The sequence below is a fragment of the Ammospiza nelsoni genome, chromosome 14 (assembly GCF_027579445.1).
Source record: "Ammospiza nelsoni isolate bAmmNel1 chromosome 14, bAmmNel1.pri, whole genome shotgun sequence".
Taxonomy (NCBI): domain Eukaryota; kingdom Metazoa; phylum Chordata; class Aves; order Passeriformes; family Passerellidae; genus Ammospiza; species Ammospiza nelsoni.
Window position 1 is genome coordinate 13,925,852 of NC_080646.1, and position 23,787 is coordinate 13,949,638.

The window sequence follows — 23,787 nt, forward strand, 5'->3', positions numbered from 1 at the left end:
AAGTAATTGGATACAATACAGTTACATAGCACTGTGAGATTTTTTGAGACACCATCATTAACAGAAAAAACTTTTTTTTTTCTAACAATGATTTGTACAGCTTGTTTCTTTTTTTCTTTCCCTTGCTGGTACATCTGGAAAAAATTTTTTTATAAAGAATCCCTTCCATCTCCTTGAAGGTAAATTTTTGTTTGAGTAAATGTAGCACTGCTCTCACAAAACTCAATGGTTTCACACTGACTCTCTCTCTTTGCTACTCCTTGTTCCCACAGCAGGCACAGCTCCCACTGCAGCCTGCACTGCAAACCTTCCTCCTCTGAGCCACCAACCAGCCACAGATCCCTGGGAGCCACCCCCACTGCTGGATGCACCTTTCCTTCCAGGCAGGACACTTAGGACACTTCTGATTTAAAAAACCCACCACCACAAAAAACCAACAGCAACAAAAAGGAGGTGGGAGGAGATAAAAGCTCATTAATAATGAGATCCCTTGATTGCTGATTGGTGCTGCAGACAGCTCTGTGCCTGCCTCCTGCCACACAGGCTCCCTCCTTTCATTGCAGGGCTGGAGAACACCTGGTGCCAGAGAAAGAATGAGACAAAGTCTCCACAGTGGAGATTTAGGCTCCTTTAAAATAACTATGAAATGTGGCTGTATCCCTAAAAATCTTTCTTCGATTTATTTTATAATGAGCTCAATTCTTCCCAAATCTATTTATAAATTCCTTCATCTTATGCACACTGAGTATCTTGCTAACAACATTTTATTTTTAGAAGATTCCTTTGCCTGACAATTTTGCAGACTCTACTCAACCAGTCTACTGATAAATTCAAATTAAAAACTTGATAATTAAATACAGAGAAGTATTTCATCCTGTCATAATGGCTGTCTGGAACATCAGAAGCTGCTACAAAGAGAATGGTTTGTCTCCAGAGCAAAAAAAAAAAAAAAAAAAAGATACCAAGCCTGTCTGGGTTCAAGAAGCATTTGGGGAATGCTCTCAGGGACAATGTGGGATTCTTGGAGGTTCCAAGCAGGGCCAGAAGTTGACTCAGTGATCCTGCTGGGTCCCTTCCAACTCAGCATATTCTGTGATTCCATCAAGCTTGTCTGCTTTAATTAATCTGTTGCAAGACAGCTTTTAGAAGAAGGCCCAGGGCCCAGCCACCTAGGCAAATTTTAGGCATCCTCCATAAGGTTTGTTGTTTGAAGAGATGTTTATTCTCTCATTTTGTAATAACGTTGACTCAGATTCCTGCTCTCTTTCTCTTCTTCCCAAGGCGTTTTATCCCCTCCACCACAGAGACTGTGGGCCTCAGCTCTGTGTACTAATACATTTTATCCACAACTTTTAGGATTTGCAGTTAGATTAAAAGTCAAACAGAACAATACAAATAGAGGATCCTCCAAAGTCCTCCAAACAAAGTCCTTATTTGCTGAGCAATAGTTTTATCAGAGATCCCATAAGTCACTTAAAGATTGTCTCTGTCTCCAGACTTCATATTTCATTCTCCACAAGATACTCTGGCCTCCTTTTCAGTACAGTCTGCACAGTCCTACTGAAAGTTAACTTTCTATTCAAGCTGGCAAAAGGTCAGCTACTGTGTCCTCTCTGAATACTGCTTTTGAGTCAGCAACATCTTTCTGAAATACTCACTTTTAGTATCACGTGCACAAGCACTGCAGCCTCTTGTTCCAATGCATGATGTTCAGAGAACATGCCCTGGGCCTGTCTAGTCCCAAACTAATACAGCAGCAGCAGGATTAAACTCATAAAGGCTCTTACACATATCTCACAGCTACATTGACTTTTAATTTCTCCTCCAGAGTTTTCTGTCCCAGCTGCAGAGAGCAAAGCACACCAGCAGCTCAGTGCCAGGCCTGGTAGGTGTGGGAAGGCAGGAGGAGGTGCAGGACAGCTGCTCTGATGGAATCAGTGTTTGCACACCTACATCACATCCCCTGCAAATGCAAAGTGTGCCCCATTGCCTGGGCATGTTCCCTGCACGCTGCCAAAGTCTCTGTTTGCTGACACATCCCACCCTGCAGAGCCAAGGACAAGATGAAGGAGGCTGACTCAGCTCTGATCTGCTGCCTGGGAGGTTTAGGTGCCTCAGGGAGCAGCTCCCTGCCCAGGCTGAGATGCCACTGTGAGATTTGTATGTTTGACAGCCAAACCGCACTGAACAGAACAGAGCAGCTCTCTGCTGAAGGAACAGAGGAATTAGTAGAATATTGGAATTCCTGGTGGCTGCTGCTGCCCCACACCTCACCCGAGGCTGTGTCTGCCCTTTGGGATGATTCTGCAGACACCCCATGGCCCATGCTTTGTGCTCAGAGGAATATACACTCCAAACAGAACTACAGCAAATTTATGACTCAAACAGTTTTAAGGTTTTATTAATAGCCTATCTGAGAAATGAATGAGGAATCCATTAAGATTTTTTCATAATTTTCCCCATTCAACTTCCATTCCAGACCTAGCTGGGACTGGCCTGGGGACTCTTATTTATTGCAGTAGATAATAAAATGCCTTTAAAAGATGATGAACCAACTTTGGACTGGACTGCTTCCACCTGGATTTCAGGATAGCAGAAACATAAATGGATGATCAGAACTCCACTGGGAACTTTTGACCTAATACAAGGATTGTTTCTCTCAACTTTACGTCAGGGACAAAAGAGATAAGTAAATGTGGACTAGAAGTTCATTTTCTCATGGTGTGTTTATAGTCCTTCTATTCTCCTCATCTCTAATAAGAAGGAATAATTTAATTCTATCTAGAATTTGAAGGGAAATATTTAAATTATATTTATTTTCTCTTCCACATATATTTCAGACATATATTTCACATAAATAACATTTTATTATCTATATTTGCCAGGAAAAGCTGAGCTCAGACAACGCTATTGGGAATAAATGAATTATTCTGCATATGTAAAGGAAACAGAGATCATTCTGCAAATCACTGAATAGACTCTAACAGATAAAGAACAACTAAAACTAAATTTAAAAGTCACAAATTTTTGATAAATTTATAGTTACTTCATTTCCACTCAATTCTAGTTGGAACTGCAAACATAGTGAAGCACTGTGAGAAATAGTGCCCTGCCTTGTCACCTCTCAGGATTTCTGGGATGCTTCCAGCATGTTCTGAAGCTCAGTCTGATACACCAGGAAATACACATCAAAATATTTTGATGTGAAAATCACAGCTCGGTTCAGTGTGGCAGCCTAGCAAAGTTCAGCTGACAAGGGTGGCTGAGGATCTCTCAGGACAGTTTTACCAAATGAACCACTATGACAGAGGCTGTACAAACAACTGCAAACCTTTTATGTTACCCCATTATTCTACTTGTCCTGAAGAGCTCTGTCCAGATAGGGTGGCAGCTACAAAATGTGTGTGGAGCAGAGCCTCCACAAATATAATCCTCCCCCAAAAATAATCTTATACCAGTGTAAGAGTACTAAGTTTGTTAATAAAAGCCAAAAAATCGCTACTTCCATTCCCAAAAAGCAGGATTAAGTAAATTGTAAAGCTGCTAATAAAAGAAGCAATAAAGCTGAGAGACTAAGAACAATGCTTAGGACAAAATGAATATCCATTTTAAGGAATAATTCTCCCCATATTTCAATAAATGTAACCCCAAAGGTGGCTACAACACAGAGAAATACCTCAGGTCTGCACAGCACCACAGAATTTAGAGTTAGTGCTGCTTAAAGTTAAAATTCAGAACACTTGGAATATCAGCCCTGTCATTACCTAGAAGCATAATTACAGCTAATTACCTTAAAGGTTAGGAAAGAACTTGTGCAAAATAAAGGCAGCTCTTTCTTCTGTTAATGGAAGGTTTGGCTAATAGATTTGTCAGGTCCAGGTAGAAGAACATGTATTTATCTTTTAAAAATAACCTGCCCTTTATGTGAATCTATAGCAGAAAAATATGGGAGTTATTAAAATCACAGTAGAGGGGTAATAGATGGTTCTAATTCAAAATGAACTGAATAGAGTATGACTTTTGCTGCCTGTAGTGGAAGTTGTGTAGTCTAGGCAGTCTCCCATAAATCTGAATAAAACCCAAGACAGTGCTGCAAAACAAAATGAATAAGGAAGGAAAGAGCTTCACTTTCATTTCTAACAACTGAGCCAGCCCCCATGGCAAACACATGATGTATCTCCAGCTGATAGATACAGGGCCTGAGAAGCAATAATATACACCAGCTATCAGCACAGTTGCATGTGGATTATCTATTTTCAGAGAGACATGTTTAAAAAAAAAAGCGAAACCAAAACAAAAAAACCCAAACCCCACAACATAACCCAATTGGCCAAAAAACCCCAAACAACAACAACCACGACAACAACAAACTCAAAAACCCCCAAATCCCAGACCAATCTGACAAACAGCACAGTCTGAAATGTCAATTGAATTGTTGGATGCAATCACAACAACGTCCCATCAGCAATACTGGACATGATGCCTGCAAAGTGCAGAACAGAGACAGCTGCCCAAGTGTGCCCCACACTGAATTTGGTTATAAATTCCCACTTTGTCTGCATTTTCCAGGTAACACCAGTAACACTCAAAACAGGGAGGGCAACAAACACAGCACTGAACTAAAATTGGGATGGAGTGGTGGTGTTGGAGGGCTGTTTTAGCTTTTTTTAAGTTTTCTTTGACTGTCCTTTCATCAATTAGCTCAGTATAAACTGGGGTTTTCTTTCTATGATGAAATTATCCTAAACCATCTTCTGGCACTTTCCACTGGCTTGTCACACCCTCAGTGGTTGATTGAAGTTATTGATTTTTCTTTCTTTCTTTAGGTTAAGGTAAAGTCACTTTAATCATTAAGGGTCTACAGAATAAATAATTATAGAAATTGCTAGTTAAGTACCTTTCTAACATTTTGACAGAAATACAGAAGCATTTTCATTCACAGGAAAATAAACATAATTTCTCAATTGATACTGAGAAATATTTACATAAAATTCATAGAAAATCTGTAATTCTATAAATCTAATAATTCAAATATTCTACCAGTCTGTTTACCATAGCTATAGCTACCAGAAACTCTATTAGAACAAAGTTGGGGATTTTTTTTAATTTTCACATCAGAGGCAAATTATGACTTGGAAAAAAGAAAAGACAGCAGTAAACTTACCAAGCTAGATCTCATGTCTGCTGTGCCACATGGCCAAACCCACATGCTCGGTCAATACAAAAGGACTCACTGACCAAGATTTCCTCCAGTATCCTCCAAACCTACTGCCCACATTTTACATTTTATTGATCTTGAACAACAGTTTTTCTTAAATTAAACATACTATGTTAGCTTTTAAGGAGAACAAAACAACACTCATAACTGCCTGGCTAAAAATCATCCTGTGTTCATTTCTTTTCTCATTACAGAATAGAAAGAAAATAGTTATAGTTATTAAAACTGAGGTGCATGATGTGCATCTTTGAGAGGGAAAACTGAGTAGCACAGGCAAGAACAGTCTGATGTGCTGTGCCAGGGAAGGTGGATGCACAGACCTTTCCCTCCCTGTTATCATTAATTCCCACATTGTCCCAGATATCAGTATGGATGCACATTATCCCTCTCCCCACGGCTATATGAAGAGCACAAGAACAGTGAATTGACACAGAATAATTCTGCTATCATTATTCCCTGTCAGTAAAGCTCAGAATGCAGTTGTTGCTCATTTTCTTAACTGTAAATTGTGTATCCAACTGTCCATGCTGGTTTTGTTACACTTATGAGCCTTTGATAAGCCCAAGAAAACCGTTGCCCTGTCGGAATAAAAGGTTTTTCCTGTAGATTTTTTTCCTGCATTTTTCAGCTGAGGAAGGAACAGTTCTCAGGAGAGCCTCAGAACTGGGTGGTGAGGACTGTGGCACATGCTACCTTGTCACAGTGCTGTGGGGTTCATTGCTGGCCTACCAGCAGCTGCAAGGGAATTTGGGGCTCATTAGTATGCTGGTGATGCTCAGCTTATTTCCTATTTTTAACCAGAAATGTCATTCTCCAGCCAAGATGCAGACATGAACAACAACAAACTTGGCTGGAGCTGACACTGCTGTGGACAAAGGCAGTGCTGGCAGCTGGCACTGAACTGTTCACATTATCCCAGCCTAAAAAGCAGTGTCCACTCTGAGATCACTTCTTGCATCATGCAGACTTTTACTGATGAAGTTAGCAGAGGTGGTGATGAGTTTGGTTTGGTTTGGTTTGGTTTTTCAGTGTCAAGTCATGAAGACATTCAGGGAGACTGGAGAGTCCCCAGCTCCAGAACCTGCTCTGAGGACAGGATGAATGTCCCATGTGCAGCATTACACTTGTCACTGGGCTAGATTTAGTTGCTTTGCTATACGACAGAGAACATTTGAATTGTCTGTTTGGGCATGTGGATTTTCTCAGCACAATGCAATAGGAGGCTGTATTTTCATAAGCAAATATTAAACACAACGTGCTTTTAAAAATTAGGATCTGCTATGAATGTTTACTGGATATTATCAGAGCTTTGAAGGGATGGACCAGAGGGAAAAGGAAATTATGCAATGAACTGGAGAGAGAAGACATGGAAAACAAAATGTTCTGGCAGTGTATAATACATTATCACCTTCTGTGACTTAGCCACATAAACTATGACTATTATAGCTTTGTTTTTGTGTAAAAACTTAGCTCTGAGAATTCTAGGTTGAACTCAAATGTGTTGCCAAATAACTGAGGCTGATAAATTCACCTACTTGGTGTTCCAGGCATGACATGAGGAGGCAAATAATTCTATTTATCTGTACTGTTTATCTTCTGACTGTACTACCAGTCTGGTCACTAGAGATGAACAAAATGATGGCTTAGAGATGAAAGAAAGCCTTGGGGTAATTACAGAGCTTTCTGTTGTTTAATAAAAGCAAACAATTAGAAATTATTTTTGGGCACAAAATATTACTGCTTGCTAGAAGATGACAATACATGGGTTCTCTCTATTTATAGCTAATTTCTATATATTTATACTATAGTGAAAAGATTCTAATGTCCACAGTAAAACTGAGTGAGCATCACACACAAGCCAATACACCTGAAAGTGTAAGGAATGAAGAATAACTAACAGTAAAGCAGTTTTCCAGAAGTTAACAAGTGACTGCATGTATGTGTCTCAGGCCATGAACAACATCCTTGGTCAGTCAAGGATTACTGGGTGGCACTCCACCCACTTTTATCATTTCCTCACAGCTACCACTTTCATCCAACTCCTGTAGGAGATCAGTTCACATAAACATGCCCAAATTTCTTCCAAGCAAGATAAATGAGACCAGTTTAAACAGTTAAAACAGGTGATGTGAGGTAACCTAGCCCGTTTTCCTTGCAGCAAATGGGCAACATTGGAGCATTGACAACAGAACAGTAAGGGTGGGAACTTCTGGCAGGTGGGAGGTGACAAAAAGCTGGAGGTGGTAACCTCTTTGCTGGTACAGATGGATGCAGACAAGGATGCCAGTCCTATAATCTGAATACTCTCTAAAGCACATTTAGGTTCTTACATACAAAGGAAAGTCTGCATCCAAATAGTTTTGTTTCTATTGTTACACAAGTTTTTTTAAAAAAAGAGAAAAAAAGATATATTTTCAAACTGAAAAATGAATTTATATATAGTGGAAAAAAGAAGCCTTTTAGAAGAACCTTTAACTACTGCTTTACAGAAGACTCCCTGCCATTTTGTGTCTTTAATTCTTTGCATATGAATAGCAGTTCCACTTTCTTTGCATTACAAAATATGACAGATTCTAGATAAAACATGCCAACCAAAGTCAGAAGCATGAGCTCTGGTGTTATGTGCACCACCTATGCACAATATGGTAAAGCAGCTTTTGACAAACTTGAGTAGCTAACAGAACAATGCAGAAAGGTGATCTCCACTTTTGTGCACTTGGGTTTCTGGCTCCCCAGTTATTGCTGTCTCCCCCCATTCCCAGAGAAGCAGAGCTCCAAACTTTGATCTGCAGTGCACCCAGCTGCTGCTGCAGCCTGTGGAGTGTCCCTGTCCCACAGAACTGCAGGAACAAGCCCCCAGGTCAGCCTTGTCCCTTCCTACTGTGGGCCCTAATGCAGCTCCTTGACACCCTTATGTGGCACATCCACACTTTGCAGAGAAGGGCTGGAAAAAATCTGCCCCTCTGACAAGGTCCTGGTGCTTTTGTGGGTTTGCTGTGTTCAGCCAGGGCAGCTGCTCACCAAGCAGCAAAACTGAGGCACTGATCTCTCTTCTGGGCTGGTGCATGTGAGATGGCTGTTTCTGGACTGATAACAAGCTGCTCCTTTCCCCCACACTGCATCCATGAGGCTTTTTGGTTGTGCTGTGCTCTCAAGCACTACAGAGGAATGTCTCATTAGGTTTTCTCAGCCACATCATAGAAACTTTCACATTGTTGCCCAAATACAATTGGTCTGTAACTATTTGGAGAATTTTTAACTTCTGAGGCTACATACTCTGCGCTAGGCAAATGAATACAGGGATTATAAAACCAGCTTTCCAGGTACTTTCAAAGATACCTTTTCTTATGCTAATAGAAAAATAAGAAAAGGTTTAAGTGGGCTGTGATATTTTTCACAGAACAATCTTGAGTAAATTAAAATGTAAATTTTTCTACAATCACTGCTTTTGGGTGACAAAGCTTTTGCTTAAGTCTTTAGATGCACCCTGCTTCCATTTGATTTTCACATTTGGAGGTTTTGGAAGAATTTGCCTGATCAGTTCTGTGATCTCTTTTCTTATTCCTTATGCTGACTTAGGCAGTTTCTGCAGGAGACTTTTTAGCTTGCTAAGCCAACAGCAAATTAACCCAACAGAAAGAAAAATTCCTTTTCACATGTTGGCTGAGTGGACTGAATCACAGTGCAAGAATCATGGCTGAACTGCTCAGGTATGGGGAATTGGGTGCTCTGAATTTCTCATTATCACTTCCATGGATGTACAATTCCCAGGACCAGGAATGCCTGCCCTGCCTTGCGAGCTGGGGTTCCTCCCTCACCAGCAAAATCTTCATCAGTCTCCTGTGCCTACAGAGCAAAGTCTGGCAGTGCAGGGCCTGGCAAGGCTTGGTCACAACACCTACAAGAGGCAGCAGAGCATCCCTGCACAGCAAAGCTCAGCAGGGATCCTCGCTCCTGGGGAGCTGCAGTACCCCCAGCACCCCGAGGAACAGCAGTGGCTCCCTGTGAATGCTCCACTCCCAGTCCTGGATGCTGCTCCCACTGGGGTTTGCTACATACAGTCTCACTTCTTTTCTTTAAATTAGCCCCAATACGCCACCCAAACACATAAGGTTGTCTTAAAGATGGAAAATAATAAACAAAGAGTTAAGAATATAAATTTAACTTAGAAGAACACATACCTAAAGACCCCAGAACTGAAGTTTAAGGACATGACAAGGACACAAGTCAGATTCATAAAAAATTCTGCTAAATAATTTTGATCCTCAGGGGAACAAAAACTTATCCCCTAATCTTGGATGGTTGGTAGTTTTTGGGGCTCCTATCCTGAACAAGCCTCTAGGTACAACCAGAATGCAAATAACAACTCTCAGTTATTAGATTTAGGGGGATTACTGTGCTGTACTAATATGTACATTACATGGATTATTTATATGAGTCCAGAAAGTCCTGTTAAATTAATATCTTAAAATACAAGTAGAATATAGATAGGCTCAATCTAAAAATTAACATTTAGGAAGAACAAGGCAGCATAAACACATCCATTACTTCTTCACATTGCTCACAATATTTTAAATTAATCTCTTCAAAGAGAAATTTGCAGGCTTCTTGTTACCCTTCCATTGTGAGATCAATTCTGAACAACTTCCCTTGCAGCATCTGGCAACTGAATTCTTGACTTTGTTTGTTTTCCAGACTGTCAGATTGAATACATTCCTTGTTTAATGATTCCATCCTCACCTTTAAGTTTATGGAGGATTTTCTGTTTTAATCTCAGAAAATATCACAATCAAAATCCCTACTCCTAGAAGATGAGGCCTCACTTAGCAAAATAGACACTCTTTTTGCAAAGGTTTAATGCTTCTAACTTAAAACCACCACAAGCTTATAGTAAAATTTAACATTGCCCATGCTTGTTGATTTTTTTTCTCTAAAGCAGATCCATTTTGCTTTGCACACTTTCATGGTGCTGCCCTTCTGGATTCTGTTGAACAGCTCCTGGAGACAGAACACAAGGCTGCTTCATTAAACATCCACCAGCAAATCTAATGTGTGAAAAATTTCAACAACTCATTCATAGTTCAGCTAGTTTATGATAAATTTCTCATCAACAAGACATCACAAGCAGAGATCAAAGAAACTCCAGGGAATGATTTCTCTTCTGATATTCAGAAACTTGTGAAGGTGGGAAGTCTAAAGAGAATGAGCAAGGGCAGCTGATTAAATAAGAAAGTTTGTATTTCCAACTATGGAAGCTAGTTATAAAATAAAACCTCATCCCAAGCAGGAAAACAAATCAAATGCGGGGAGAAGGTATTTTTACTTGAATTATAGTATTTAGCATCAGGCATACGTTGTTCACAAGAAGGGTTTGACTGACTTGGGGACTCACAATTCCTGTTCACAGACTAAAACCAGCATGAACAGAAGCATCTGGGGTTGTTCTACCCTGGGATGTTCGACCCCTGCAGAACCCTTTGTCTGTTCCTGGCTTTCATTCATGCTGCTGTCCACTCCTGCTTAGAGCAAATTACTGGGAGACACTTCTTGGAACAGGAATTCCAAATTTCCAAGTAATACTTGCAGATTATACACTGATTTTTCCAGTTGTTTGGCAATAGGTTTAGCACAATAGGTTTAGTTATGTGTGCTTTCAGATAGCCTAAAAATCAATTACATTAACAATCATACTGTTGTTCCCTTTGGAACACAGTGATTTTGTTAATCAATTTCTTTGTGTTCAAAATGTGGAAAGCAACTTAAATCTTCCCAGTTTGGTTCATGTCAGTACAACTGCTAAAAAGCCCATATAAATAAAAATTGAATGTTAAAAATTTTCCTTCAATGTGACATACTGTTGCAAAATTCAAATACCTAGGACTACAGGAACTGAAATAGCAGATCTAACCAGAGACACCCTAACAATCTGATCAGAGATATATAAATTCTGAATGGTCTAGAAAAAAATAATTAAATATATCTTGAAATTTAGTAGTTTACTTATGCCTTGAAGCGCTTTGAAGGTTATCCAACCTACTGCAGCTGTTGGGCTCACATCTCCTTCATCTGCATTAAGAACCATGCTCTGGGCCTGGAAAAAGTGCTCAGCAATGCATGGATGCACAGCAAAGATTTAGAAATTGGATATTTTATGTATATGGTCTCTGAATATTAAACACTTGAATCTGCTAAGACAAATGCCTAGTGTAATGTTTCACTCACATTAAATACTGTAATAATGGGGGAAATGTCACATGCTTTATCAAGTGCATGTAAATATTGTAGTATTTACAAACAGCATTTAACAACTGTGTATATATTTTTAAGATATACACTTTATATGTGTGTTTGCACTTTACACAACACACTGTGGTTCATAATTGTCCATTACAGCTGTGTAATTTATGTAATTATCTTACATATTATATTCTAACACATCATTATCCTATTACATAGCACTACTTTGCTGCCCTCTAATAGATATTTACCTCTACTGGTTTCCAGAGTTTTTGTCCCAAAACACCTTGAAATCCTACAAACTTTGAAGTTACCAGGAAACAAAATTAAACAAATATTTTTTTCTCTGCTCTTCTCAAATTTGGAATTCTGCACCCAAACCTCAAATTCTGCCAGAGGCCCAGAAACTGAATTCTCCCTGTCACTGCAGTAATAGGTTAAAATTGCAGCCCTGTGTGCCCTTGCAGTGCTGCCAAGAGGCAGCTTTATTTCGCTTGAAATTGAGATTTAAGGCTTTGAGTAAGACACAAATCACATGTCTGGCAATCTAACTCACTGGACCTTAGCATCATGACTTTTAAAAAGCAGTTTTTATCATTTTATACATATTTTCCCTATGACTGGAATCACAATGTGCAAAGGTACCTGGTGTTATGGGTAGAAGGGATTAAACTCTTATTAGAAGTTCTCTGTGCTGTTAATAGTTTCAGCAGCACTTTGCATTGTCCTGTGCAGATAGTATCAAGTATTCCACAAAATGGAATCTTCTGTAACAGCTTTCACAGGACTCCTGGAAAGGCCTACAGAGCTCAGCAACAATTTGCCCATTCTCATAATGGCTCACCCCAAACTTACAGAGACAAATCTTTGTAGGACATCATTGTGAGGCCCCTTTTACTAGAAGAGAGCTGTACTAGAGCACTAAACAAAAGTATTGAGAAATTCCTTGTGAACTCAGGTGATGGCAATTGTTATACTCTGGGCTCATCTGTACAAGGAAAATTGAAACAAAAATTGCATGACAGCATTAATAAAAGTTCTAAGACTCATTATGTACACAGAACATACTTAAAATAAATCCCAGTAAATTCCTCTTCCTCTTAAAGAGTTTCATTTGAAAACAAATTCATTCAGTAGCTGATAAAAAGTCTAATTTCTAGACAGAATTGCATGGAAATAACTTTTGTAAACAGTGTGCACTACAGAGGTTTTAGAAGAAATATCTACAGGCATCTACTGTAAAAGATCAGTTTGGAGAAATTCAGGATACACTTAAAAGGATCAAAGCCTTTTAATACCATATCAGTGAAACCATCAAACTCTTGCTTAGATGAACACACCTAGTGACTGTCAAAGCAAAAAGTTTTTATCTGCTGCAAAAACAGGATTTCCCCTCAATTATTTTGGTTTAACTAAGACTTTCAGACAAAAACAGTAAAACAAAACAATTTTATTCTTTTAAAAAATAATTATTTAAAATAAATCAAGGCACATAATGGAAAAAAACAGGAACATATTGGAGAGGCAAGAGTAAAGGAGACAAGAAGAATGGGAGGAGAGGGAGATTAAAGCAAAATAGAACACATCCTTTAAAATTCTCCTAATATTTCTTCTAAGACACAGGTTTCTTGGAAGTAGAAAAATTTGGAGGGACTAGATGCCAAGTTACCAGTCAGAATAAGATTTTTAGATGCTTAGTCCTATTCCCTGAATGGAACAAAGGCCACTTTGGTAGCCTGAGATTTAATTATACTCAACCCAGGCAGATTCCCCCACTTAAGGCTGGAGTATCCACTTTCCCTTTTTTCCTACCTCCTTTGCACTCAATCATCTTCCAGGCCCTACTGACCTCTCATTTTCCCCACTGTCCTTCTACAAACAGACGTTCATTTGTCTCTTTCTGAGTACCAGAAGGCTGCCAAGCAGAAATATTCACAAGGAGAGTTTGCTGGAATAGCCACAACCAAAAATTCATAAACAAAAACCAAACATAAAAGTAAATAAACCCACAACTGACTAACTTTGTGCAGACAAGCTGGTTGCACATGTGACTATTGTACACCCACCCCCCTCAGGTCAGCTCTGCTTTCCAGGGAATAAATCTCTTACCCAGCTCTCTGCCCTGCAGGGCTGTCCCATGGCCCAGCAAGTGAGTTTTACTCAGCAATGCCTTCCTGTGCTAATATTCTAAAGATACTGATATTTCTATCTTCTCATTATTCTGGTTTTGTGTTTTAAACACATGTTCCTGGTGCATGTATTTAACTTCTCATGCAATGGAATGCTGTGTTCCAGAAGTCATGCTGAATTTCTGACATAGCAAGTTGGCACCAGGAAAGTGATTTCACTGCAGGATCACAACAAAAAATGTAAGGCCATAGGAAGAAAATGAACTCCCACTTCCAGGACAGCTACCCTAAAATACAACTCAAAAACTGTCTTACCTATTGCAAGACAGCCTATTTTTAAAAATCAAAATGTACACCTCTCACGAGAGTATCAGCATACGGGAAATGGTTCCAAGGGATATGCACATATCTCCTGGTCCTAAATTTCAGCTTCTGTTCTGACTTAATGAATTAAATTTTCAATTGTCTAAGGATTAGGTGAGAGCCACTGAAATATCCTCTTCAAGCCAAGCTCCATGACAGGAAGACAGATGCTGAACATTATTTTTCTGAAGTGGAAAAGCTACTTTCCTTACTTGGAAATGCTAATTTTACTCAAAATTTTTATGCTGTACTGTAAGATGAATTTAAAGTGTATGACTTAGTAAATACTAAAATTTTGCTCTTAACATTAGATACTTCTACTATACTTCATCCTCATTACTTCTCATGTTTAGGCAATTTTTGTGCTATGAAGCAGGTATTTTGTAGCTGTATTTTTATACCTAAGCAGACACAATACATAAATGTATTTCAATTGTGGATCTCTCTCCCAGAAAAGCATAGGGTATTTATAGCTTCAAACCCTGGACAGAATCTAGACCTTTGTATAGTTTCCAGAAGAGTTTTCATTAACAAGTTTAAAGCAGTGCTACCACATCTGGAAATTTCAGAAGGGACTCCACAATTCTATATTTAGGAATTCCTTCTTATCTTTTGGGGTGATTCAATCCAAGTCAGCCTGCTGGATTAACCTGCTTATTCAAAAGGGAATCTCTCTTCATTTTGCTTTTCAATAAGAAAAACATCTCAAGTCAAATATAAAAATGCTCTGGTTTGTCTGCCCAAAACTAACTCCAAAACATTTCACAAGAATCTGCTATGTTGCAATGAAGTGATGTTTACAAACCCAGCCTCCAGTGCACCTCACAGAAATACTGTTAATACAAAGTAAAGGTAAAGGGCTGAACCTACTTTGGGGTGTCAAGAACTCACAAAAGCCTTTCTCACTCATGATTACTGAGCTGCTCTGTGGGAAGGTAATTTATGGAAGCTCACAGATCAGTGTGGCCACACTGCACTGCCTCTACTGAAAGAATTCATGTCAGAGTAGGATATTCTAAGGAAAAGGAAATTAATCAGCAACCTGCTCACCTGGTATTTTTCCAAAGCAAAACTCTTTGGAGGCTCAGAGAGATCTCTGCACACTTAAATGTAATTACCATGAAAAAATCTTTAGCAGTTGAATTGTGTTGTTCTTGCAAACTGATCTATGAAACTTCCCAGTTCCCTGTGGCCATGTCACTGAGTCACTGCCATGACATTTGCAGCAAGAGGCTGTTGTGGGAGCCTGGCTCTTCAGACACTCTTTCCTTCTCCACGTCATTACACAGATTAACAGACTGAAGCAGTTCCTTATTGAATAACACATCTGATCCTATAGGAACTTCTAACTTTTGGCAGCCAAGAAGAAGTTCAAGAAGTGTTTTTAATCCCCTCTCCCAGATTTACCAGCAAAACAATGCTCAGCCATTAAAGCACCACAGCACTTTCCAGCAGTGTCTGAAGAAAACAACTTTTTATCAGACTTGTTTTCTGTACTTTGTACAAACAGTACAGAGTGACAAAGCGCCTTTGCATTGCACAAACACTGAGAGAGCAAAAAGAAAATGAAAACAAGGCGTTAAACAAAGAAAGGATGTGTACAATGGAACAGGCACAAGCTACTTTTTTTTGTTTGTTTTTCTTTTTCTGCTAAAAATAGAACACAATGCTTACTTTTGTGTAGAGACTACTCACTAAAGGCTGAATAAATCAGCCAATAAAAATATCAACATCATTAAAGCTCTTTCTAATTTTCAGTTCTTTATGTAGATTCACCCTTTCCTGACATTACTTACTTCAGAAACTATGTTCCTCTGCATGAGAGAAAAAAAAATCCAACAGAAGTTCTTTAAAGTGGACATCGTAAGGGAGAAGTGACCAGACTTACTCCTATGGCAGTTAAAAGTGTCCTGAAAGGAAAATGTTAGACATTGAAGTTACAAATTTTATCTACCAAACCTTCTGTAACTTTGAAGCTTTTTAAATTCCAGCTCTTGTACATGGCTGAATAGATTTCTTCAATAATGTTTCCCAGCAGTGAAACATAACATTGCCTGTCCATTGGAATGAACAACAATTAGCAACAAATAGAAACAAGTGCACATCCAGTGCAGGTCAGTTTAGGAGTTTTCTTCCAGAACTGCTACACACTTAAACAAATTAAATATGCTGTTTTATCATGTCTTATCATTACACTGAAATTAAACCTTGAATAAGCTATTTTACCTGAAAACAAAGTCATAAAAAATATTACAACTAAAATAAAAACATGCCGTTTTGCCTTTTCAGAGGAAAAAAAAAAGAAGTATGATGTGGTCTAATAGTTTTAAGCAGTCACCCAGGTCTCTAAGCAGTTATAGCCCTGAACAAAATGGTTATTTTACTGTAATGATGCTTGCTCAGCAATGACTAGCACATTAGTAGAAATGCTCTGCAGAGATAAGAGCCTCTGAATGTCCCTGTCTGTGCATGACTCCATGGTCAAGTGGTAACACCTGTACTGTGATCTTACAATCCTTGTGCATTTGCAAGGGCCTGTAGCAATCAGATCCCCATTCCTGTGTTAACTGCTCTTGTTCACATAGAGGGACTCAGAGGCACATCTAGACCATCTCAGACTTTGAAAGAGATCACTTTTTTGACCCAAAATGTACAGCTTAGGCCCACTGGAACAAGCAACAATTATACACAGGAGGAGTTCCAAGCTCACCCATTTACTGTTTGACAAACTGTGTTGCACTAGTAACTGCTCCAGGTCTTCAATTCCTTCCTATTACGGCTGTGGTCACAAATTTCATTTCAGAGGCACTGAGATCATGGAGTGAACTTACTAGAGGAAAGAAAGATCAGCAAAACTTCGAAACCAGATTTCGACTCTATACAGACAGAGCTGGAGGCAGCTGCCAGATTTTTGTTAATCAGCTGGAGACTCTTGACAAATGCCATTTCAATGCCTCTCTTCCTCTGGTGATGATAGTCCATGGCTGGTCGGTATGAGCTCACACTTTATTTTTAATTCTTGCTACATCTGATTTCATATACTTTCCTTCTCATTATGCTATAGAAGCAACTTCAGAAATAAGGTCGTAATACAAAGACAATAGATTTCACTGGTACCTATCATGACTAGAAAAAATACAAAGTGCATATTCCTGACAGATTCTGAAGGAATGGTCTACAAGAAATTTTTCACATGAGACTCCCATGCCAAGGATTAAATTCAGCCCTGGTTTAAAGCCATCAGAGCTTGAACAAGTAGCTGAATTAATGTGCTATGCCCTGGAGAGCAGAACATCAGTATCATTTCTCTGATATGTTCACTGGCAGATATTTACACAGTTCTTGAAAAGTGGCCACAATATCCCCATATCTTTCTCACAGATACACCTTTAAAAAGAACTTCTCCACAAGCCCCTTCAGTTGGAAGCAAAGCCTTCAACATCGATTATCACTGAACTTCTTCCAGTTAAACTGTAAAAAACTAATTCACCATAAAAAATCTTTCTCAAAAGCATGCCAATAGTAAGAGTGACAATTCATCAGCTTCTCAGTTGGAAAAGAAACAAAAGAAAAGGCAGGATAAGAAAAAAAGTAATTTTAACAGATCCTTAAATGCTCACAGCACCAATTCAATCACATAAGGTGGCACAATGGATCTTTCTTGCACATTTGCAAAGATGCAGAGGAACTTTGTACACCCCCTGTGATGCATGTAACTCCCTTAACAAATGAGACAGATACATTTAACTCCCTTAGTAAAAAAAATTAAACTCCCTTGCAAAAAAAATTAGATTAGTTCAAAACCTACACCCTCCTCAAACCACGGGCCTGAAGCTGCTGCCAGTGAAATTCATCATTCACATTAACTTAATTTGCAGAGGTGTTGGATCCTTAGAGGAGTGTGTGTGGAAACCCAGACCTGAGACTCCCAAATTCTAATGCAATAGAAGAGATAAGGCTATTTTATCAATTGAGGAAATAGAATAACAATTAAGTCTGATAGTTTAATAATAATTCTAGTCCATAAAACCAGAAACATGCTTTGATGCAAGAAAATTGTAACCAGCTATTCAAAAAAGAATGACTCAAAACAAGCAGCTCTCCAAATGGAATGGCTAGAGATGACAAATGCTTGCTGGTCTGCAATCCTCCAGCTTCCCTTCTCCAATTTTTTTAGCTTATACTTAAAGGGATAGCTGCTCTTGAATGAAATCAGACATTTCCTGGGCACTTATGTCTGTCTTTTAACCAGTACTTTTAACCAGTACCTATTAACCAGTTATCTCTGGATGAGTTAAAGTATTTGGGGACATCATTTTCACTTATAAGAGATCCTATTAAAAAACACACACTATTATACCCTTATTATATTACTCTTTTTTTTTTTGGTCCAACAAAACCTACAGATTCTCAGCACTGAAGCAGGCTGGGGCCCCTAAACTCTAGTTATCAGCATTAATCTCTCCCTGTTCATATTGTGGTTTTTGTTTCATGTTTTTCACAAGAAATATTTGGCAGAGACTGCTTTCCCATAACAATGGTTTTCTTATTGTTTGGGGTTTTTTCCCAACTGTAACAGGTGGATGGGATATTGGAAAGCTGGATTTGGAAAATGGCAGCAGCTCTGAAGGCTCACCCTGACCCCATGAACGTGGTCATTGCAGACTGGCTGACCCTGGCTCACCAGCACTATCCCATTGCTGTACGGAACACGCGCACCACGGGACACGAGATCGCGCGGTTCCTGCAGTGGCTGGAGGTGAGAACCCCGCACCGACACGTTCCTCTGGAAAAGATGTTTGGTTTTACACTTCCGCAACCTTTCTGAAACACTGGGCTTGCTAATGCTTTCTTTTCCATCACTCACGTTTCTTTAATGAAGTGCATGTTTTTCTTCCATAAACTTTCATAGGACTTTGTAAAACTCTCATCATGCAGGAGGTCAAAGCAAGTGGTCTTGTTTATGAAAATATTTTTATATTTCTTTAGAGGTGAGATAGTTTCCCGCTACTTTGATTTTTCCATAGCATATGTGTAGGCAGCTGACACTGTTCCATATGTAGAGAACAGGCAGACATCACCATTTGCAAGACCTAAGTACAGGAAAATGAGTTTGTTATCTGTGCTCAACTTCTGCTTTTAATGCAGAATTCAATCCCGACACTGTGTCTGATTTTTGCTGCAGTTTCCCAAAGATGAGGATAAAATAATGGCTTAGAGATCCAGAATGTAAAGGGAGACCTTTCAAGAGGACAGACATGCTTCACAAAGCAGATGACATGGAGGCAGCAGGGAGTACAGAGCCACACTAATGCAGTGACTATTTATCAAAACTCCTGCTACATGGGAGCAGGGCCATGGCTGGACTGAAAAAGCTGCAGCAGAGTCTGCACAGGATCACTGGTCTCCAGCACAATTTAAGAAAAGGTAGAAAGCAAACAGCAGAATGAGAATCACTCATACAAACCAGGAACTCCAAGCGACTCTTATTGTATCAATCTCTAACATTAAGTACTTAATTTGAAATGAAATTATGCTTCTATACCTGACAATGAATTTTTGAGTACATTATTTTAAATATGGTGAGGCCTAAGGTGGAAGAGAAATTTACTGCAAGGCTGAAAGGTTTGGAGCAAATACCTTTAAAGGCCTAAGCAGGAACAGCAGGGCTAGAAGGAGCTGTCAGATACCACACCCAGTTAGGGACAAGAGGAACAAAAGAGGAAGCAGCAAAGTCAGAGTCACTATTTTTCATTGTGACATTAGAAGAAATTTCAGCTCTTGGTCAAATATAGTTTAACTTGCTGCAGCCTAAAGTAATTTTTTGAAGCTGTTTAATTATTGAATTAATCAAAGGGTGGACTTTGATCAGTTCCCAGGAGGACATACCACATTATCAACAATAAAGACATTCTGTGATTTCCCAGTGTCAACAAACAAACCAAGGCTTGAATAAATTACTCCTTGCTCGAGTATTGTAGGTAGTTACTCTTTTGCTGTGATGTGTTCCAGAATTTAAATATACCATAAATTTTCACAGCATTGAGTGTCTCCAACCAGCAAATGTTTCTCACATTGAGAAGCACCCCTCCAGAGTCTAACAGTTAAACCCCCTTCAATCCAATTCCCACCATTATTTTTCTGCTATGCTTCTGTCTGCTTACAGGCAGATAATTATTTCAAAGATTCTCAATGGATGTAACAAAACCTGCAGTGCCACACAACATTTTAATAAAGAATAAGGAGCAAACAATAAGTAAATATTAGTGCTCTTATTTCAAGTGTAGGGCATGATCAGTAACAGCCTCAATAGCATCCATTTCAGTATCATCTGACAAGAAAATTGGTCAGATCTTGTGATTTCTAAGAGCTGTCTCTCTCACAAGAAGTCTGCCAAGTTTCACTTCATTTTCAGAAGAGATTGGTATTGAGACTGCACAGCCACTCCACGGAGACAGGCAACATTCACAAAGAAATTGAAAGTGAGGTTTGCCTTTCCTGCAAGCAAAATATGCCACATTTTTCTTTACAAGTCAGATAAACTTTAAACCTTGCAGCTCAGGTGAAATGCTTAAGATGTACCATTGATTAGGTAGAAAGAATTCTGCTTTAACTGGTTTGTTACAAATCAGACACACATCTTTGTACAAGAAATATCACTGCTGTATCATTTAACATGCCTGATCAATATTTTGATCCCTTTAGTTTGACTTGTGACGGTATCTCAGGCAAAAAAAAAAAAAAAAAGACTTTTTGTGGGGGATTATTTTACTCTTAAGTTAAAGAACAGAAGTCCATTTTATAATAATAGGAAAGCCAAATGCTGCTGACAAAAGGCAGTGAACACCTGCATCAAATGACTGACAACAAACAACAAGAAAAATTCCACTGTGTTGATGGTTTTCCTGTGCATAGAAGATAAGTGGCAGTGCCCAAATGTGTGGCATTTTCCTGCTGCATGAAAAAGAATCAAGGAATAACATTCCAACAAGAATTTACTGAATGATTCATGCACCTCGTTTGGCCACCATCAACATACAAATTCCTTGTGTTATAATTCCCAGTATTCCTAACATGTAATAGATATTTCACTGTTTACTTTTCACATTTCTTCATCTAAACCAAGGTGCCACTATCTTCCAGGAATCTGTTCAATTTTCCAGAAGCAATGCTCATCTAATTGGATACAGCCTGGGAGCTCATGTTTCAGGATTTGCTGGAAGTTTTATCAATGGTACAAAAAAGATTGGAAGAATTACAGGTAAAAGACTTATACCTTTAAAAAAACTAACAGTCAACTGAATCAAGTTATGAAGATATTTGACATATCAATGTCATATTGACAATTAGCTGTTGAATAGCAATATTCAGCAGAGTTTAGAAGTTTCATCTCATTGGTTTAGAAATTAGATTTAGAAACTTAATGAAAATATTTTTGAAGATTAGGTCTCATAGCATTTCTATCTTTGATCTTTCCTACCTCAGTCTGATTATGGCATACAGAATACACAAGCATGGGGACTAGAAATAATAAACCAAAGCCTCAAGCTGCTGGTTGCTTAAATTTGTCTCTTATCCATTCCCAGTAACACCTTAAACTAAATGTTAGCCACTAACCTTGGATCTTTGGCCACTGTCTTGACCCAAAGTCACTCAAATACTGCTCATTATTAGCGAGTAATTTAAAAAATATCTTAAGGAAATTGTCTGACTGTGCTGGAGCTTTCAATTGTGGGACAGTGCCCATATAGTGAATTCAAAACAGCTCTTGTGTGGCAAAAATAAGAATTCTGGATTACATTTTACAACAAGCATATCATCAGAGTATCCCTAGTAGATGCTTAAAGTAAACAAAGTTAACCCTAAAACTTGATTAACTAGTGACATTCTGAACCTTCTGTAATGTTTTGTAACTGTACTAATTATGAGTGTAATGAAAATACATTTATCATATTATTGATACACTATATACAGTACCTCATCTAATACACAGTGACAGCTTAAAAAACCCAAACAAAATTAAAGCAGAAGTGCATTTTACACAAGACCCACATCAGCTACATTTATCAGAAAAAATATTTTATTTGCTGCCTGTGTTATTAGTCTTGTAGTATGCAACTATATTATTACACAATACCAACTGAAGAATATAAAATTTAGAAGCTTGTCCTCAAAGCTGAGTGCAGCTTTAAACTAAGCACAAAGTTCTCTTCCTGAATCAATTCCCAACCAAGACCACCATGCAAAAAAGTCCAGAAAACAAAAATCAGCAAGACTCCCTAAGTGGAGTATTATTTCTCTGAATACTGTAATAATCTGCCTTGAAGATTTTTTAAGCTGAAGAATTATTATAAATAAAATCTAGCAGGCATACAGGGCTTTTAAACAATAATTGGAGCTTTATAAGGTTTTAGGTCCCACATGTGGGCTAAAAGTCAATCTTGCTGTAGGACTGGTGTCTTCCAAAGGACCTCTGAAACACACAACCTCTTGAGTTTGAAAGAACAAAATTATGTCAAGGTCCCTCAAGTGTCACTGGCAGCAGCACAGTTTGTCTCTGACAAACACGTCTGTCTCTGGGCTGTGTCCTTGTGCAGGTCCCAGTTAGTGTTTGTTCCAGGGCCTGTGTTTGCTTTAGGTGTAACCCTCTGTGGAACAAGCGTTGTTATTGTTTCCATCAGGGAAAGACCTTGTAAAGCACCAGGTGCTGCCTGTTTTCAGACATTTATCCCAGACTTAGAGCAGTAGAACATCCCTTGTGCACTATATGACAATGGGATTATTTGCATTTATTGCAGGCCTTGACCCTGCTGGGCCCCTGTTTGAGGGAATGTCACCCACAGACCGTTTATCTCCAGATGATGCAAACTTTGTGGATGCAATTCATACCTTCACCAAACAGCACATGGGCCTCAGTGTTGGCATCAAGCAGCCCGTGGCTCATTTTGACTTTTATCCCAACGGAGGCACCTTCCAGCCTGGCTGTCACATCCTGCACGTGTACAACCACATTGCACAGCTGGGGATTGCTGGTAAGCACCAATGGCACACAGTGGGAGCCACCAGGGCAGCTGAACTGAGCCTGTCTGGTGGTCTTAAACAGCATCTAAGGATTACCATTATCACCCTTATATGCAAGGTATTTTCTTCTTTAGAGATTAATTATCTGATTTTTACGTGTTGTGAGTTCATATTGGTTTTACTGACTCCAGCAAGGAATTGAGCTGCCTAGCACTCCTGAAAATGAGGCCATGAGCATCCTGCTGTCAGGCACCTCTGAATAATTTAATGGTATTTGTTTCAGCAGTAGAAGAGATGAGACAATTTATTCTAATTAAGCCAGGTTGTCTAGTGTGCCATTAATTATATCAAATCAAATGAAACACAGGTCTGTACTACTCACCTCCATAGCTCATCTTTTCCAGCTCCACGTCCTTCGGTGGCACAGATGATGCTCTCTCCAGGACCTGAGTGCCAGTGTTCCAGGCTAGCTTTTATTTATAGAAGCTTGTTATCAATGTACCTAAACATAAACCTACAGAGAAACTGATGCAAGATACTGAAAAAGGTCCTGATGTGCAGTGACAACCAAAAGTGCTGGCTGAACACCCTCAAAGAGCCCTGCTCACCCAGCAATGACATTGCAGAAGCACTTCTCAATTATTCTCATACAATGCCTAAATCTGGGCATTACTTGTTAGAAGATAAATCATGACAAACATGAAACCAAGCATCAGCTCAAAGCTTATCAATAGAGACATAAAACATCCTATTTGCACAAAATAATTTTTGCAATTTGATAGCATTTTAAGAATATATTTCTCATAATGGCAGACTTAT

At 38.9% G+C, this 23,787-nt stretch overlaps 1 protein-coding gene across 2 annotated transcripts in view; it reads left to right on the forward strand.

The window, feature by feature from the left end:
* LIPC (lipase C, hepatic type) overlaps positions 1–23,787 on the forward strand; it is a 67,138-nt gene that overhangs the window by 32,794 nt on the left and 10,557 nt on the right. For both annotated transcript variants that reach the window (XM_059482364.1, XM_059482363.1), the window contains exons 3-6: positions 16,751–16,938; positions 18,527–18,706; positions 21,091–21,208; positions 22,746–22,979. In XM_059482364.1, coding sequence (XP_059338347.1) covers positions 16,751–16,938; positions 18,527–18,706; positions 21,091–21,208; positions 22,746–22,979 — 720 coding nt within the window. The remainder of the gene's footprint in view (positions 1–16,750; positions 16,939–18,526; positions 18,707–21,090; positions 21,209–22,745; positions 22,980–23,787) is intronic.